The following is a 17213-nucleotide window of genomic DNA, read 5'->3' as shown; positions in this document are numbered from 1 at the left end:
AAATGTTTTATTGCTGACTGCTTGCTACTCCGATACAAAAGCATGGAAATCTATGAAAGTTCCAATACTGGGGCAAGAAAACAAGTTACTTACCTGTAACTTTGGTTCCACAGTATTGGTAACTTTCATAGATTCCCATGCGCCCACCCACCTCCCCGAGGAAAGCTCAGCCTTCAGCAGATGGGGTGAAAACAACCGCCTAGGCACACATGAAGAGTAAAGATCTTGTAATCATGATCGGCCAAACCCCTGATCCATAAACTGCACTGGCTGCCTATAGAACAGAGGGTGGCCTTCAAGCTGGGCTGCCTCAAGTTCAAAGCTCTCCACTGCACCAGTCCCGCCTTCCTGACCTCCCTCATCACTCCCTACCGCCCTAATCACAATCTACGCTCTGCTTATCTTCAGTCGCTTGTCGTACCCAAAACCAGAACCAACAAATTCAGTGGACGAAGGTTTGCTTCTTAGCCCCGAAGTTCTGGAATTCTCTCCCCCTGACCATCAAATCAAGCAGCTCCCTCCTCCACTTTAGGAAGCTGCTCAAAACCTTCCTCTTCCCCCCCACCCGTGGAGAAGTGTGGCTCAGGGGTTAGAGGCGGCAGACCCGGAAGCTGAGATCAGGCCTGGACCAGGGTTCAATTCCCCGCCTCGGCGGGTCTTGGGCTAAAAATTCCACGGACTCGATAATTCTCGCTCCGGTGCCTTCTCGACTCACGGGTTCACACTCTGCGACTCTGGGCAATAGCTTGCTTAATCTCCACAACGGCCCCTCGCGGCGGGATGCCTGGCTTTCACCTTGTGGATACCCTGCCGGGGTTATCTCACAGGGGAATACCAGGACGGGTTCCCTAAGCAAGCGCTGGGAAACCCACTGCGGGTAGCTGTGCGCTATATAAGCTCAAATACATTTACACATACAACCCTGCATAAATCCCAGTCTGTGTATCACCTCTGTCCTATAGCGCCAGGAAACCCATGGTGTCCGTGCTCTCTACAAATTTAATTTAATAATAATAATAATAATAATGATATGTAACAACACAAAAAGTATCTTCAAGATGAAAGGAACATGATCTTGAGTGGATCAAGTTGAGACTTTTAATCCTTTTCAAAAAGCACAATGGAACCAGCCAGCCGACACGTGTTTCGTCGCACAATGGAGAATTGCTCCGCGACTTCTTCAGGGCTGGGAATGGATACAATAAATTTCAATGATACATGTATTTCATAAGTAGAAAAAGGGCTTTACAACGTGAGCCCTCTGATTGATACGAGAGAACAAAAGCACACCTGGAAACCCAACCAGCCTTAAGTGAAGCATGCGAAATGGTGGATATAAGGAGTGATATTGTCCTGGGCAAAGTGAAAAAAACCTTATAAATTCAAAATTTCTTTTAAGTAACTAAGTGTAAGTGGACCAATTTAGTACCAATAACTGTGTGGTAAATAAAGATGGGGTTTTTCAAAGAAGCATCTGAGCAATACCTGTGGCATTAGCAAAAATTCTGTGAGCTGCAGAAAACAAAAAGGATAAGAAAAAAGTAGAGTATATGTCCAGATAAAGATCAGAATAGTCAAGTAATGAGCAAGAAGGATGGAAGTTAAAATAAAGAGAGTTGAAAGAAAAGTTAAGTCAGAAATGCAAGAATGAGTGAGGTAGGGGCAAGAAATCATGAGGAGAAAAAGCATAAATGCCCGAAAAAAAGAAAAGGAGCCTAAAATCCTTAGGAACCTTACCACTAAGAGAATAAAGAGCGAATGGAGCCAAGTTTGTAATATTAAAGTGATTCCAAAATTAAGATAACGTGTCCAGAATGTGCAGTGTATTGATCAAAATCAATCGCTTACCAGTATTAAAGACAGGGAGTAGCTGTACTGCCTACCTTCCAAAATGGATTCAAAAACACATTCTGAGTAAAGAAAGTGACCAAAGATACACAAACAGGGGAGGCATTTAATAGACATCTGAAAAATGTGAAAACATTCATTTAAAACATTCCAAGCGTTCGAAACCAGGATCTACCTTTAATATGCGATGTCAGTACACTTAGGGATGCAGAAGGGTCCTCCGAATTAACAGGGCCGTGTTGTTGTATTGCGAAGTGTTCTCTCTATAAAAACAAGTGTGTATACTTGTTGTGACCGGAATAACAATAAAACATTATTCGCCTAAACAAGGCAAAATAATCCACAAACCCGACAGTTCAAAATCTAAAACTACCGTTAATGCATCGTGTATATAAACATTCAGTTCACGAATGGGTCATCTTTGGTTTCAGGGCTGTATTGCCGTTCAGAACGTTCGCTCTAAAAAGTAATTATAAGAACTTGTTGTAATCAAAGGAGTATCCAAACAAAAGTCACCTCAGAGCAGCGTAATGGGGTGACCGTTACATAACGGCTACGAAAATCTGAGGCTCTGAGGTTCCTTCAGGGGGGTTCTATGGGGTGAGGCTCTTTTGATTGGCTGATGCTTAGTTTGGTCTCTTTTACAAAAAGAGGCGGATATGCTACAAAAGGGAATGAGGCCTAGGCCTTTTTCTTTCTCTTTTGTACCTACTGCTATGTTATTTTGTTACCGAGACTCCCAGTCCGATGACGGGGAATGATACAAAAGAATTGGGAATCTATGAAAGTTACCAATACTGGGGAACCAAAGTTACAGGTAAATAACTTGTTTTCTTCACAGAGTATAATCTAGAATTGTTTTGCACTTTTAATATTGCGTGTAACAGGCCCCACCATAAAGAATGAGTGTAGTTTGCCTGTTCATTATGTGTTGCATCTGAATCTCCTATTTCGCACGGGTTGGAAAGCCATCATTCACCCTTGGATGTAACCTGTCATGGCCAAAGAAGGACACTGAATGCAAGGCTAGCTTAATGTACACACCGTTTGCTGACATTTTCCTGGCGTTAGCTTTATTAAAAGTTGAATATTAAATGATTGTTTTTAACTTGAAATCTGCTTTTTGTATCACTATGTAAACAACTTATCCCGAATTCGAAGCACAGTGTGGAGATCCAGCTACTGATTGATTTGCATTGCCTAGACGTCCCTTTCATGACGGAAACATGGACACTTAAGGGATTGGACGTGGATTTAGGCCTGTCCTGCCCTTTGGCTATAACATTTTACAGAAACCTCGAGCCAGGGGACGAGGACGTGGGTTGGGATTCTATTTAAGGAAACCCTGAAATTCGCCCAATTGGATATCCATGAAGCTGAAGGGTTCAAACGTATGGGTTTCTCATTAAAGATCATAAAGGTTGCTCGCTGGTGGGCATTATCTGTTATAGACACCCACGAGCGGCCAGTCCATCCCATACGCAGTGACTGATTGATGTCATCTACAATATGGCCCTCATTTACTCCAATTTAATTATCCTGGGTCATTTTAACTTGTGGCTGAATGGAAGGCTGGATTCGGGTTACAGTAATCTGATCCAATCATGCGAGAGTTTGAGCCTAGGTCAATGCGTCCATGAAGCCACTCATAAGGGATGGAACGTATTGGATCTGATCTTCTCTAAAGCACCGACTTCGGGAGCAGTTGACATTCTCCCGGTTGACTAGTCCGACCATTATTTAGTCAAATTTCAGATACTGGACCCTAAAAGATATGTTCAACCACTAGGGAGGTGAGGGCATCTAAGAGTAGAGATTGGAAGGGACTTTTAAAGAACAAGATCACCTAATCCCTGTTTTTTTCCTTTGACAAGGATTTTAATAATGGGGGTTCAGTGGAGGACAACTACATAGATTTTTGTGACCAGATTGAAACTAGGTTAGACCAGGTTGCTCTCATGAAAACTTTTAAGGAGACCGGCAGACTATCAGCCTGCTGGTATAATGATCACCTTAAATCTCTAAAGCTGACCTGCCGACAGGAGGCGAGGAAATGGACAAATGTGTATGGAAGGCTGCAATAGTGGACTAAAGGAAGGGAATTGACTCAGCAAAATCAGAATATTTTGCCAATACTATCTTAAATTCAAAAAATCAATCCATAACAATCTTTCAGATAGTTAAGGAAATGACGGTGCCTGAATGCACACAATCCACAATCCCGCCAACTCAAGCTTTGTGTGACAACTTAGCAACTTTCTTTATGTAAATAATAAGCAATATTATTGATGGCTTGAGGGTGACTAATGTTTCTAGGAAGGAAGGCCCTACCATGGAAACTGATGGGCCACAAGATAGAGGAAAGATAAATGAGGTAGTCAGATTCTCGGACCTCCTTGGACCATTTTGAACCTTTCTCAGAGGAGATTTTTAACAGAACTGCTCTGGGTGTGTCATCAGGTTCTCCTTTAGACCCTTTACCAAACAAAATTTGGAAGGACTTGGGGTATGAGCTCTTTCCTATTTTGTGCCAGATTTGTAATAGTTCCTTAACTTCTGGACTAGTACCAGCGTGTTGGAAACTGGCGGTGGTTACTCCGCTCTTAAAAAAAGCGACACTCGAACCGACCTGTGCTGGTAATTATAGACCAATTTCTCTCCTACCATATCCGATTATAATCATCGAACGTCTGGCCAGCAGAACTGTCTCTATTCCTGGAATCTAACTCTATGTTGGATGATGTCCAGGGTCACGCAACGGAAACTGCCTTGGTGACCGTGTTGGTGACCGTGTTAGATGACCTTCGATTGCGGGCAGACCGGGGACAATCTGGCATTCTTATTTTACTCGACCTGTCTGCTGCTTTTGACATGGTCATCCATGACATTTTGCTGACCAGACTAGAAGAGGTTGTGGTGTCGGGGACAGCACTAGAATGGTTCAGTTTGCATCTTTCCGACAGGTGTCAGATGGTATCTCTGCAGCTATTTCAATCAAAATTCACCAATGTACCGCTTTTTTCGCCATACGTTGGCAGGGTATGCTCAGACGTGAGTCCCTTGCTCACTTTGCCACTGGATTCAAGCAAGCCGGGCTGAAGACGGCTGAAATGCCAGTAACCGGTCCTCGGTAGCTTGTTTCTGGTCCAGGGAAGGCATGGCTTGGCATTTCGGGCTGGACTGTTCCCATGAGGCACAGGGTCAGACTGATTTGCATATGGCCATGTCTGAACTGGGGTGGCAGAGTGGTTTGAAGAACGGTAAGGGATTAAACCCAGATCTGTTGACTGGGTGTGAGTGTTTGATTGGTTCAGATGCTCCGTCCATCACCACCCCCTTTTGTACCGCTTTGTTCGCCATAAGTTGGCAGGGTATGCTCCGACGTGAGTCCCTTGCTCACTTTGCCACTGGATTCAAGCAAGCCGGGCTGAAGACGGCTGAAATGCCAGAAACCGGTCCTTGGAAGATTTTTTTTTTTTGGTCAAGGGAAGGCATGGCTTGGCAGTTCGGCTGGACTGTTCCCATGAGGCACAGGGTCAGACTGATTTGCATATGTCTGAACTGGGGTGGCAGAGTGGGCTAAAGAACGGTGATGGATTAAACCCAGATCTGTTGACTGGGTGTGAGTGTTTGATTGGTTCAGATGCTCCCTCCATCACCACCCCCTTTTGTACCACTATTAGAAAGTTGGCATTTTCTTGTCCTACCCATTTAGTTTTTGTGTCTTGTGTGTTCCTCTCAGACAGTGAGACAAAAGGGGACTAGATGTTGGCACGAAGGGCCATCTTGTTAGGATGGGTGAGACTGAGCTGTTCCCTACCCCACTTAAGTTTCAAAGGGCTGACTTAGTACACTCACAAAGGAACTTGACTGCACTCCTTTCTCATCCAGAACCCCTTGGGGCTGGAAAGGGAACTGAAGTAACTTTCCTGAACCAAATGTGGAGGTTTCCTACAACTTTCACCCACTTCAGAGGCTGGAACCCAGTATAACTATTGGACCCTCAGACCAATTCTTCAGTAAATCCATGGACCTGAAGAGGACCCCCAGAAGGAATGCATAGTACTCCAGAGGACTGCCCTGCCTCTTGAGGCCTGCATTATACTACAGGTGACTGCCCTGCTGCTTGAGGCCTGCCATGCTGCTTGAACCCAGGACTACCAGCGTGACTCACGGGCTAGTTTTCTTGCCTCCTGTGTGAGGTATAGGGACATAACAAGCTCCAGAAACCTCAAACTATGCATCTGGCCTTTGCTGGTGTTGAGTCCGGATGTCCCGAATGGTGCCCATTCAGTCCTGGACCCTTAAGTGTGAAGTGGAAGGTGCTGCTCCTGATGAACCTTAAAAGGTGGAACTTGAAAACCTTTTCACCATACAGTGGCCTGAGAACTAACAGATGACAAGGGCCAACCTACTTGCTGATCCATCCAAGGTGCATCAACGGTTGGCCTGACTACACAGCAGCTCCTGCTATGTTCTTCTCAGCAGCAAATCCTGTTCAGTGGGATCTCAGAGTGACCGCATCTGGCCTGGTGAAGCCCTCGTCGGCTACAGCCTGCAGCTTCTTTCCTCTGGAGATTTTCAACGTTAAAAAATGTGACTAGGCCCAAATATAGAACTTCATTCAGCTGCTACTTGACAATGACAACTCCTCCTCCTCTGACATCGCTGACTGTCTTTTCCTGCTAAACTTTACCTTCTCAGTAACATTTCTTCTAAATTTCTTCTTCTAAGTCCGAAGGTAATCCCAGACTGGGCCAATCCACCTTGTGCACGAAAGCTCAAAACATCTTCCCGCTTTTACTACCACAGAAGGAATTTTTCAGTTTACATGGATTCCGTTTGGATTAATATCGGCAGCTAGTGTGTTCCAAAGGATGGTTCTACTTACTACAGACAGCTCGTCGGAAAGTTCCTGCATAAATCCGAATATCAGATTTCTTCTGACCAAAATTTCTCAAGAGTTTTCTTGTGCTTTACTACCGTGATAAGCACACGTTGAGTCGTTTTGGTGCTGGATGCTCATTTCTTAACTGTAATATTTCAGTTTATTCACATTTCCTTACAGCACATGGATGTTTACTTGTTATCATTATTACATTATTCTGATTTCATTTATTTACATTCTCTTACCGTACTATTGGTGTTTACTTGTCATCATTACTATATAATCCTGATCTCACATTTTACAATATGGCTTCTTCTGCTTCTCATAATGTAATGCAGCCTCCATCGTTCTTGCAAAACCCAGGTAAACCTTTAGTGCCTTGGCACAAATGATGTAGAATTTTTTACAATTTTTAGAAGCCATTGATGCCACTAAATATTCTGCTTCTAGGAAAAAAGCACTTTTATTCAACCATTTAGGTAGTGCTGGTCAAGATGTGTTTTTTTATAATTTACCTGTGGTTCCAGCGCCATGTAAAGACAGATCATGGAATATATTTTCTGAGGCTCTAGCTAGGCTTGGTAAAAACTATGTTGATGAACCATCTGTCATGGTCGAAAGGCATTTGTTTTTTAAACGAAAACAAACATAAGATGAATCAATTGAAGATTATTTGGCAGTTTTGGGTCTCTTAGCTGCTAAATGTCAATTTGGTTCATATTTGGACACAGCTTTGCGCAATCAGTTGGTTTTCAATTGTTATAATAAAAAAATACAAGAGCGTATTTTAACTTGCAAAAATCCTTAACTTGATGAATTAATGGATATTGCTCGAATCCTTGAACGATCTGTTATCTCTTCAAAAATGTTAACAAGATTCCGCTTGCAAACTCTCCAACAGCTTAGAAGTCCCATCCAATATTAAAAGTAATGAACCTGCTGTGAATGTGGTTTCTACTAAATAAAAAAAAAACAAGTTCTAATATAGACAAAAGAGGTCTTGTTACAGATATGGTTCTAAGTATCACATCGGCAAAAGTTGAAGTTGTCCTGCACTTGGTAGAAGGTGCAATATAGGTAAAGAAATTGGCCATTTTAATACCGTTTGTAGATCATCTAAACATAAAAGCAAAGTCAATGCTCTCAATGCGGATGAACCATTCCAGGCAATGAGTCTACTATTGAAATTAACACTATAAATGGAGATATAAAAAAATGTAAAGGTCCTTCGTGCAATGTATCAATAGGACGCATTGACATCAATGTTGTGGCCGACTCAGAGTCCCCAATCACCATTTTAGATGTGAAAACCTTCAAGAAATGTTGATCTAAAGTTATACTTAAACCAACCGATGTCAACCCTAAGGCATTTGGGGAATTAGACATTATTATGTGTGGATACTTTTCAGATTCTATCAAATTTAAAGGGAGAGAAATTTATACTAAAGTCTACGTGGCAGTGAATGGTCGTGATCTTTTAGGCTGGCAAGATCAAGCGAAGTTAGGAATTATTTTAAAACCTGGACATCCAGAGCCAGTTGTTTTGGGTGATTTGCCAATCTTATCAGTTGTAAATGATGCCGTCCAAACTTGTGGTGATCCTGTTTTGATGAATTTATTCACAAAATATGCTAGTGTATTTTGTAACAATGTGTGTTTAGTTAAAGGCTTCCAACATAACATTAAAGTTAAAGAAAAAAATGCGGTTCCAGTGGTTCAAAACTGCTGACCCATTCCATTGTCAGCCAGAGAGGATTTAAAGAAAATGCTTCATGATTTATGTGCACAGGACATTGTAACGCCAGTTGAGTCCTCGGAGTGGGTTTCTGCTGGTGTTGTCGCTTGCAAAATCTCTGGCGAGATTAGTCTATGTGCGGATTGAAGAGCTAACTGCAATATTTTGGTAGACTGTCATCCCCTATCCAGAATTCAAGAAATGTTGGCTAATCTGGGTGGTAGTAGGTATTTTACCACAATAGATTTAAAATCAGCGTACCATCAGATTCCACTCAAAAGAATCCCAGCCTTTGACCACATTTGATACTTCTTTCGGGGTATATATGTATAAACGGTTGCCTTTTGGACTAGCATCTGGGGCTAGCGTTTTTCAAGGACTGATGGACCAATTATTGTCACACATCAATGGTATCCAAGCGTTTCAAGATGATATCTTCATTCAGCAACATTAGAATCACATTACAGTCTACATGACACAGTTTTACAAAAGTTGGAGACAGTAGGTATGACTGTTAATAAGAACAAATGCTAATTTATCACTCAAGATGTTGATCGTTTAGGGCACAATAATTCTGTTAATGGCATAAAACCTAAGTTATCATTAATTAATGCCATCAAGGATGCTCCCAGACCTCAAGATAAAGATGCTTTAAGAGCATTTTTAGTTCTTAGCGAGTACTATGCTCTTTTTGTACAAAGCTACGCTATAATTGTTCAACCGCTCAGATTTATTAAAGAAAAATACAAAATATATATGGTCTAAGGAAACTCAAGAGTCATTTGATTCAGTTAAATTAATTTTGGAGGCACAAGCTATTAGAGCCTTTTCTCATGGTCAAATTAGTATAGTGACGGTAGATGCTAGCTCTAGAGGATTAGTTGCTGTGTTAAGTCAAATCATTGATGGTCAAGAGTACACAGTAGCATTTGCTTTTAGAACACTAAGTGGTGCAGAGTCTAATTATAGCACAATTTAAAGGGAGGCTTTGGCGTGCTGTTGGGCTTTTGAAAAATTCTGAATGTATATTTGGGGTTCTAGGTTCCAACTTTTCACAGACCACAAACCTTTGATCTACATGCTCGGGGACAGTTGCTCAAACAGAGCTTCCTCTAGTTTCATATTAATTTCTGGTGAAGAACTTTCTACAATGTTACATGTGTTTTGTTGAATTACTAAAGATCCAGTTTCATGATTTCTGATCCAGGCTTCAATAATTGTATTTCTTTATTTTGAAAGAATCCTAGAACAAGAGCCCAGATTGAAAATCTGTTGCTTGATGGTAAAAACAAAGAGCTACGTGAACGCCTGTGTCGGAGGATGAGCTTTGGGACAGCAGGACTTCGCTCTGCTATGGGGGCAGGTTTCAGCTGCATCAATGATCTCACAGTGATTCAGACAACACAGGTACGTTGCTTTGCTTGCATGCTCGTCGATAATTGGCAGCATTTTAATCATATGCCTTCTTGTAGTCAGAAAAGCTTGATCATCAAAATGTTGTCTCCATTTTAGATTTCTCACTGATATTCATTACCATTGGATAGTTTTCCCTCTGTGAGGGATCCTGAAAAACTTTCACAAGACTTTTATCTTTCTGTATTTCTTCAAATATATGCAGCTCATATCTGAGGGCTATTTTGTTTGCGTCTACAGTGAGTGGTCTCTTAATTGCAATTCACCCTTCTGTATTTTCATGTCACTCCATTCTTTCATATCCCAACACATTCATTGACATATAATTTTATTTTACCATTGTAAATGTGTTCATGTATATATGGCTGTCTGAAACTTGCTCCATTTTTTAAACCTGTCCAGTCAGAGGGCTGCTACTTTGTCTTTCATTATTAGTTAACTTTATTTTCCTGCATACACTCCCTAGTTGCATGAAGTGATTCCAGGATCACAGACGTTCTGATGGGGTACTAATCAATCTAGCCCCTTTGAGATGCTTGTGGCTCATGGGACACACAACATGTAGCCCTCCAGTTCCCCCCCTGTCTGGCCTGTTAACGGGGAGACCATAGAGCCAGCTAAGGCAGTCTTGTTTGCTTTCCATTCCAACAGGACCTGGCTGAGCTGCCCTGGAGAGGCTTGACGTATGTTTGGGTGCCCTGAGATAGAAGGCAGGTGATCTCCACCAAAACCTCAGCTACTGATAGTGTTTGCCCAACTCTTTGCATTTGAGGAGCAGAGCGATTTTCCTTTATCCTTAAGGCTATGTTGTTTCCATGTGCTCCCTGCTGGCTCATCGGTGAAGGAGTAGGGAAAGCCACACCCCCATATGCATAAGGGGATGCAAGAATTCTCTATAACCTAATTCTACACTATTGTGATTATAGTGGCAGACCAATTGGAGTGGTGTCTTGTAGTGAAATCAAATAGAATCGCTCCCCCCTCTTGGAGCTTCTCCCCTCAGATTTTAAACCATGGGACCTGCGCCATGCAAGTGTCACACGGAGCCATTCAATTTCATTGCCCATGAAGGAGTGGTAGTGCTTACAGTTGGTGAAAGGGCCTTACTTAAATTAATCAGTGGACTTCATGGTGGTTTGAAATGATATTGCTGGTGCAGCCGAACTGAAGGCATTAATATTGAGGTTGATGGTGTTCAAGAAAGCCCTTGGTTTAGTGGATGTGCTCCATGAAGCATTGGAATACAATAGGATGAAGGTATACTCGCCTCTAAAGGATGTATGAAAGTTTAAAAGTAGTATTGAGGAAAAGGCATGGAGGTTCCTGTAAAGGCATTTGGATGTAAAGTAACAGTCTTCTAGACTTCACTCATAATGTACGGTTGGAAAATGCTTGGGGCGCTTCAGCACCCTTCAGTGCTAACTCTGACCTACATTGAGTCTCCAAAGCAGAAGGAGTACGAATTATGTAATGGACAATACTCCACTACCCCTTCGATGTCAAACGATCACCAGCATGCTGACCATCATCATCATCGATTTCAGTCTCAACATCCAGAAAGTCAATGTTGGGAACCAGGCTGACATGCGGTCAGACACTGGAACTTGTGCAATTTAAGCGTCACTAACAAGCTTTTTGATGCTGAGGCCAACAACGTCAATAAACGCTTTACTGTCCTATTCATTTTGAGTGAGCGATCTTTTCCCCTTGTTATAAAGACCTCATTCTGCACCTAATACTTCGTAAGAAGAAAATTGTCTCTTATCCTTCTGTAACCTGATTCTATTCTTGCCCATCCTGCCCAGGCTTCAGAAATGTTTGGTATGTGTAAGCGGAGGGTAGAGGGAAGGGTTCAGGTTAATATAGCCACAGAGTTCGCAGCTAAGGTAAGTACAGTAAGAATGTTTTTCATTCTTTCTCTTTTTGTGCAGAATGCTTGCTTGAACACAGAATGGAAGCTTCACATGAGGACACAGACCATAACCATCCTCTTTGTTTCTCCATTGCCACAGGGGATGTACAGATACCTTGCCCGATGTTTCCCTGACCTTAAGGAGAGAGGGCTTGTTATTGGCTATGACACTCGGAGTCAGTTGTCCAGCGGCTGCAGCAGCAAGAGGTAATGAGCTCATGTGTATGGAAAAAAAATGCATTTTGCCTCCTCTTTCGGTTTTTCTTGAGACATTAAATACACAGACCCGTATAGTTTTAACCAGACCAGCGGTACTGATGAGGTTATAATCTAGGATTGGGTACATCGAACAATTAAGGGTACAGTAGGGATGTCCTTTAGTCGTGCATCTAATATATACATTTCTAAATTAGGGACAGATTATGACCTAAATAAAGCTTAACGCACTTAGTCATCTGATACTTTAAATTGTGAGAAATCAATAGCTTTGTGCCCTTGTCCTGAATGACTGCCAGGAGCCTTTTTGGATTTAGCCCTTTGCTTTTTTTTAATTATTAGTTCAACTTTTACCTGACACAGCATCTTAGCAGTTGAGCAGATGTACTCTGGAAGATTATTTTGCATCACCAGATGTGAATGCATGTAGATTTGTGGTATGCTTTGTGGTTTCCACTGGTAATAAAGTAGAACACGCAGGACAGTATTTCCAGTTTAATGTATCATAATATATAACACTTTACTCCTGAAACCATAAAAAATAAAAACAGTACTTTATCCATACAAAGCAGAAGTATATATGTTTTAATTTTACACAACGCGTAGCCTCAATGGATATGTGGCAATTGAAGCCATTTATAGAAAACAGGATCTGGTGAAACTCACTGAAACTGTGCTTGTGTTATTTGAAAAAACTCTACAAAGGCCCACTTTTCATAAAATGTGAATTATATTTGGGGTAGCTGACCTATGAATGGTAACCCACAACGTCTGATATCTCTTGAAACGGGAGTTGCTTGTGGGATGAGGCCTCCAATACAATTAATATTTTTGCATTTTAAATATTTAGTTAGTTTATTGCCTGTACTGTGTACTTTTTTTTTGTTTTGCAAAACATGTGTTATGGTTGTTTTTTTCAATGAACAATTATACATTTGATCTTGCAATGTATATTGTAATTGCTAGTTATTTATTCAGTAGTAATAGTATACCGAAATTCTAGGATTAAGCTACACGGGAGTTGAAAATCATCTTTATTGGGTAGATAGCTGGATATGTTAGGTTAGTCGTTAGAGCAGTTAGTGAGTGGTTGAAAGTAGGCCCTGTCAATTTACAACTTGCATCTCTAATTCTTGTTCGTTTAAGGTAGTGTGAAGGCGGTATTCCAGTTTGACAATAAATTCACAATAATTTAACAATGGACTTGGAAAATAATTGGGGAAAGAAATTTGGATTCCGCATCATAGGAATTCCCTTTGATGTCATAACCGGTTGAGTAATTCCCTTCTGCATGTGGGGACCCCGGAGCACTTCATAATTTGCATCTGTCCATACGTCAGTAGAAAGGGCGAATCTCCTTTCATATCCATATATTGTGGAGCACCATCTAAAAGTCGATTTATAGGCAGGCTTTTCAGAATTTTAGACTAAAACCCATTTTTTTTACCCTCCATTGTAGCACCTATGATACAACCTTCCGCCTACATGTCTAAGGAATTTTAAAGTACAGCCTGACAGGATTACCGTACAAAAGATAAATAAAACCTCCTGTATTAAAGTCTCCAGAAACGTCCGTTGCTCATGATGCCTTGTACTGGCAGTTGCCTCAGTCATTCCTTCCAGCTTGTGTGACTAGAATCATGGAACTGAGTATTTTCACACCCATCTATTCAGAGAAGTTTCTCTTGGAACCCAATTTTTGTGGCTTTACTTGGCATCTTTTACATCTAGCTAAAGTGTTAACACTTTTTTATTTCGTTTCTGCAGATGTTTTCCTGTCTGAATATCATCCTTTTATTAGTAAGTGCACCTCAAGTCTGAGAAACAAAGTTGCTCCAGATCACACTGAGTAGGTGTACTTGGTCATGTTTGAAGACCTTAGGGCAATGGATAAAGATCTAAAAAACCCTCTATGGAACACTACGCCTACTGGAAAAATGCCACCGTCTCTAAACAGCTCCAACAGATAAGGATCCAGACAGAGATCAGATAAATGTGAGAAATCTTAAAAACCGCATCAGTGGTATCATTCTCACTATGTCAAACACCATCAAAGACCACAACCTTGACGTTGAGAGCATTTGCCCTGGTTCAACCTCTGAAGAAAAACACTGTCACCATTCTACTAAGTCTTCAACATCAAGCAAATCACCCAACAACATCTCCCTTGCCATTGATGTCAAACCAACCCAGACTAACAGTGGCATTTTCTACACACTCAATCCGATGTACACATTTAACAGCTTTCTTTGAAGATGCTTCGGACGACAAGGCACCTCTCGCCATCAGCCAAATTGCGACCAAAGTTTTTAATGTTGACACTTTCTGCAGACTTGATTTTTGTTTTAAGCCCTCTTAACAATATCTTCCCAACATCAATGCCTTTTTTTAAAATTGCCACTTGCTGATGGATTCTTCCAACCACGTATTCCTCACCTTGTGAATATTCCCTGGTGCCAGGCTGTATTTGCAAACTCAAAAGGCAGTAATCCTGTGTGCTGAGAGGCGAAGTTATGTGGCTCTGTGCCAACATCATTCTGCTCAGGAAGTGAAGAATGGAGCGGTACATGAGCACCACCCATGCAAGCTATTTCCTTGCTTTCTTTCTTGCAAGCCCTCCATGAGAGCCTTTCTACCATGGTTCTATTTGGATCGGAGGGGGAGTGCACTTCGTTCCTGGAATTGAAGAGAGGGACTCACCAGGGGTGTATTTCGGCCCCTTTTCTCTTCACTCTGTAGGTCAATGGTCTGGAGGCGGCCTTGTTGGAACAAGATCTAGACGTCCCAATAGTAGGTGCTCGCTATGCACCAGTTCTTCTATATGCGTACAATGCTGTCCTCATGACTAGGACTGCCAGCGGGCTGCAACGATTGATAGAGCTGTATGTAGGGTATGTGGAAGGCTTGGACCTTTCCACAAACCATCTCAAATACCATGTGATGGTGGAGGGACCTAGGAATACCAGGCCAAAAAGCTTTGTGTCAGAGTCATCCCATCTCTAGTGTGGAGCACTTTTACTACCTGGGAATTTTTAGACTCCAGGTTTCCTTGGCAACCACTGATGAAGGAAAACTGACTGAAACTTAAATCGGCCACCGCGGGGGTTACCCTTTTAGCTAGACGCTTGGGCCAAACTATTGTAGAGGCGATGTTAAAGGTCTAGATGGCTAAATGTGTACCACTGGCCAGCTATGACTGTGAGATTTGGGGCTATGTATCGTGTCCCCAGTTACAGGTGGTCGAAAACTCTTTTCTCAGGGGCCTCCTCAAAGTTCCTGCAAGCATCTCTTCAGAAATTTTGCATGGTGGCATTGGTATTGGTGGCGTAACAGACTGGATTGCCCTTTGTCCCTTGATCTTCTGGCTGTCAGTCTTGTTGGAAGAAGATCTTTTGCTTAATAGGCTCATAATACACAAGTGGATGGTGTTGGAAGGAGCGATGAGTATTTCTTGGCTAACCTATACTTTTAAGTCGAATTGAGCTGTTTTCTAATACCGAAGGGGTAGTCCAGAGGGACATCCCAGAGGTAAAATATGCCTTTTTTTGAAAAGGTGGCTTCACAATGGGAAGGCTCCTGACTTACTTTATGTATAACAAGATTTATACGCTTTTGTTACCTAGAAGGGCTTGGAGTACAGTATCGAATCTCCCTCCTTGGTCTTGTGATCATGTGTCCTGTCCCTCCCTGATACTTTCCATCTTTTTATGATTTGCCCCTGATTTAACCAACTTACTCTGACCGCTTCTGTTGAATCAGAATTCTATTCAAGGGCGGCCAGCTTTATACTTTCTCCAGATATTGAAAACACCCTCTATTTGTTACTATTTAGCCTGTGTATCATCAGGGTTGTTAATGGGTGCTGAACATGAATTCTAGATGGCTGATTTTAACAGAACAGTTGTTCTTTTAATTGATAAGCTCTATTTTTATCCCATGCATTTTGATCTTTAAGTGGATTTTATGTACATATTGTATTGAATATTGGGAGTTTTGGGTTACCGATTCATTTTTTATATTGCATGATATATTTTCTATGTTCTTTTATGATTTGAAAGAAAATCGAATAAAGTTATAACTAACTTACAGTTCCTTTCTTTTTAAGTCTACACAGGCAGACCTGGAGCTCTGCTTCCCTTTCTCTGCACTTTGTTTTCATCATTAACTGGTACATTGGAAAGTTCAGTATCTGAAGTTCCCAGCCGGTAGTAGAAAGATTAGGACTACTTTGTGTATGTAGAGGGATTTCATGCAGGGTCAGAAGTGTGAGGGAGCTACGCAGAAACTCCCATGACCTACTATGGAGAATCAGTCACATGGTGTGACTTGATTAAATCAATGGAAACTTGTTGTTTCAGTTTACAACCAGCAAGGGGTGGCAAAATCAGTTAGAGTACCTTGGACATCAAGGACAGGCACCGGTGCATGGTAGGATGGGCAAAAGTCTTTTTTTTCTTTTCTTTATATCTACAGTATTCTCTTGGACTAGATCCCCAACTTTAGGCATCCAGCCAGAGACTGCTGGTTGCTCCTTTACTTTGTCAGTGGCAGAGCATTTTGAATTCAAATGGGAGTGCTAATCTCAGAAGTCTTGTAATTCTTGCAAGACAGTTAAACCTACATTGATGTCAAAGGGCACATCTCTAGCCACTGTATCAGAGGTATCAAGATCTGGAACAAACATTTGAACCCCAGATAGTAGCTCATAGGGAGTCTAACCACCCATTGACCTTCTAGATAGATAATGTAAGGCTTTCTGGACACTATATAGGTGATGAATCCAGCTACGACCTGAACCTAATTCTCTAGCTGTTAAGGACTGCTTTCAATCCACTATCGAATTTCCTTTGGGATGATAGGGGGCAGGATAATGCACAGCAGTAACACCAAGTGTTCCCATAGAATTCGGGTAAGTCTTAGAGGTGAAAAAACGCCGAAGTCAAACCCCTCTCAAGGAACAATCTGCTGATTCCAGGAACTAAAAAACATCTGTCCCATCTCTCTGTTCGCCTTTCCCGCCAAGGTCCTTGAATAAACTATCAACTGCCAGCTTACGGCACACCTGCATAACAACAATCTTCTTGACCTCTCATAGTCTGGACCATAGCACCAAAACCGTCCTTATTGCTGCCACCGAAGACCTCAGACCCCACCTGGACAGAAGAGAAATTGCGGCCCTGATCATCCATCACCTCTCAGCT

General features: G+C 41.8%; 1 protein-coding gene across 1 annotated transcript in view; it reads left to right on the top strand.

The window, feature by feature from the left end:
- The window catches only part of PGM2L1 (phosphoglucomutase 2 like 1), a 680235-nt gene that overhangs the window by 114436 nt on the left and 548586 nt on the right, over positions 1-17213 (top strand). The window contains exons 2-3 of the mRNA XM_086933811.1: positions 9711-9878; positions 11897-12003. Of these exons, the coding sequence (XP_086789937.1) occupies positions 9711-9878; positions 11897-12003 (275 nt within the window). The remainder of the gene's footprint in view (positions 1-9710; positions 9879-11896; positions 12004-17213) is intronic.

This window comes from Lissotriton vulgaris, chromosome 8, assembly GCF_964263255.1.
Source record: "Lissotriton vulgaris chromosome 8, aLisVul1.2, whole genome shotgun sequence".
Taxonomy (NCBI): Eukaryota; Metazoa; Chordata; class Amphibia; order Caudata; family Salamandridae; genus Lissotriton; species Lissotriton vulgaris.
Note: the sequence above shows the minus strand (reverse complement) of the source record. Positions and strands in the feature narration are given on the sequence as shown.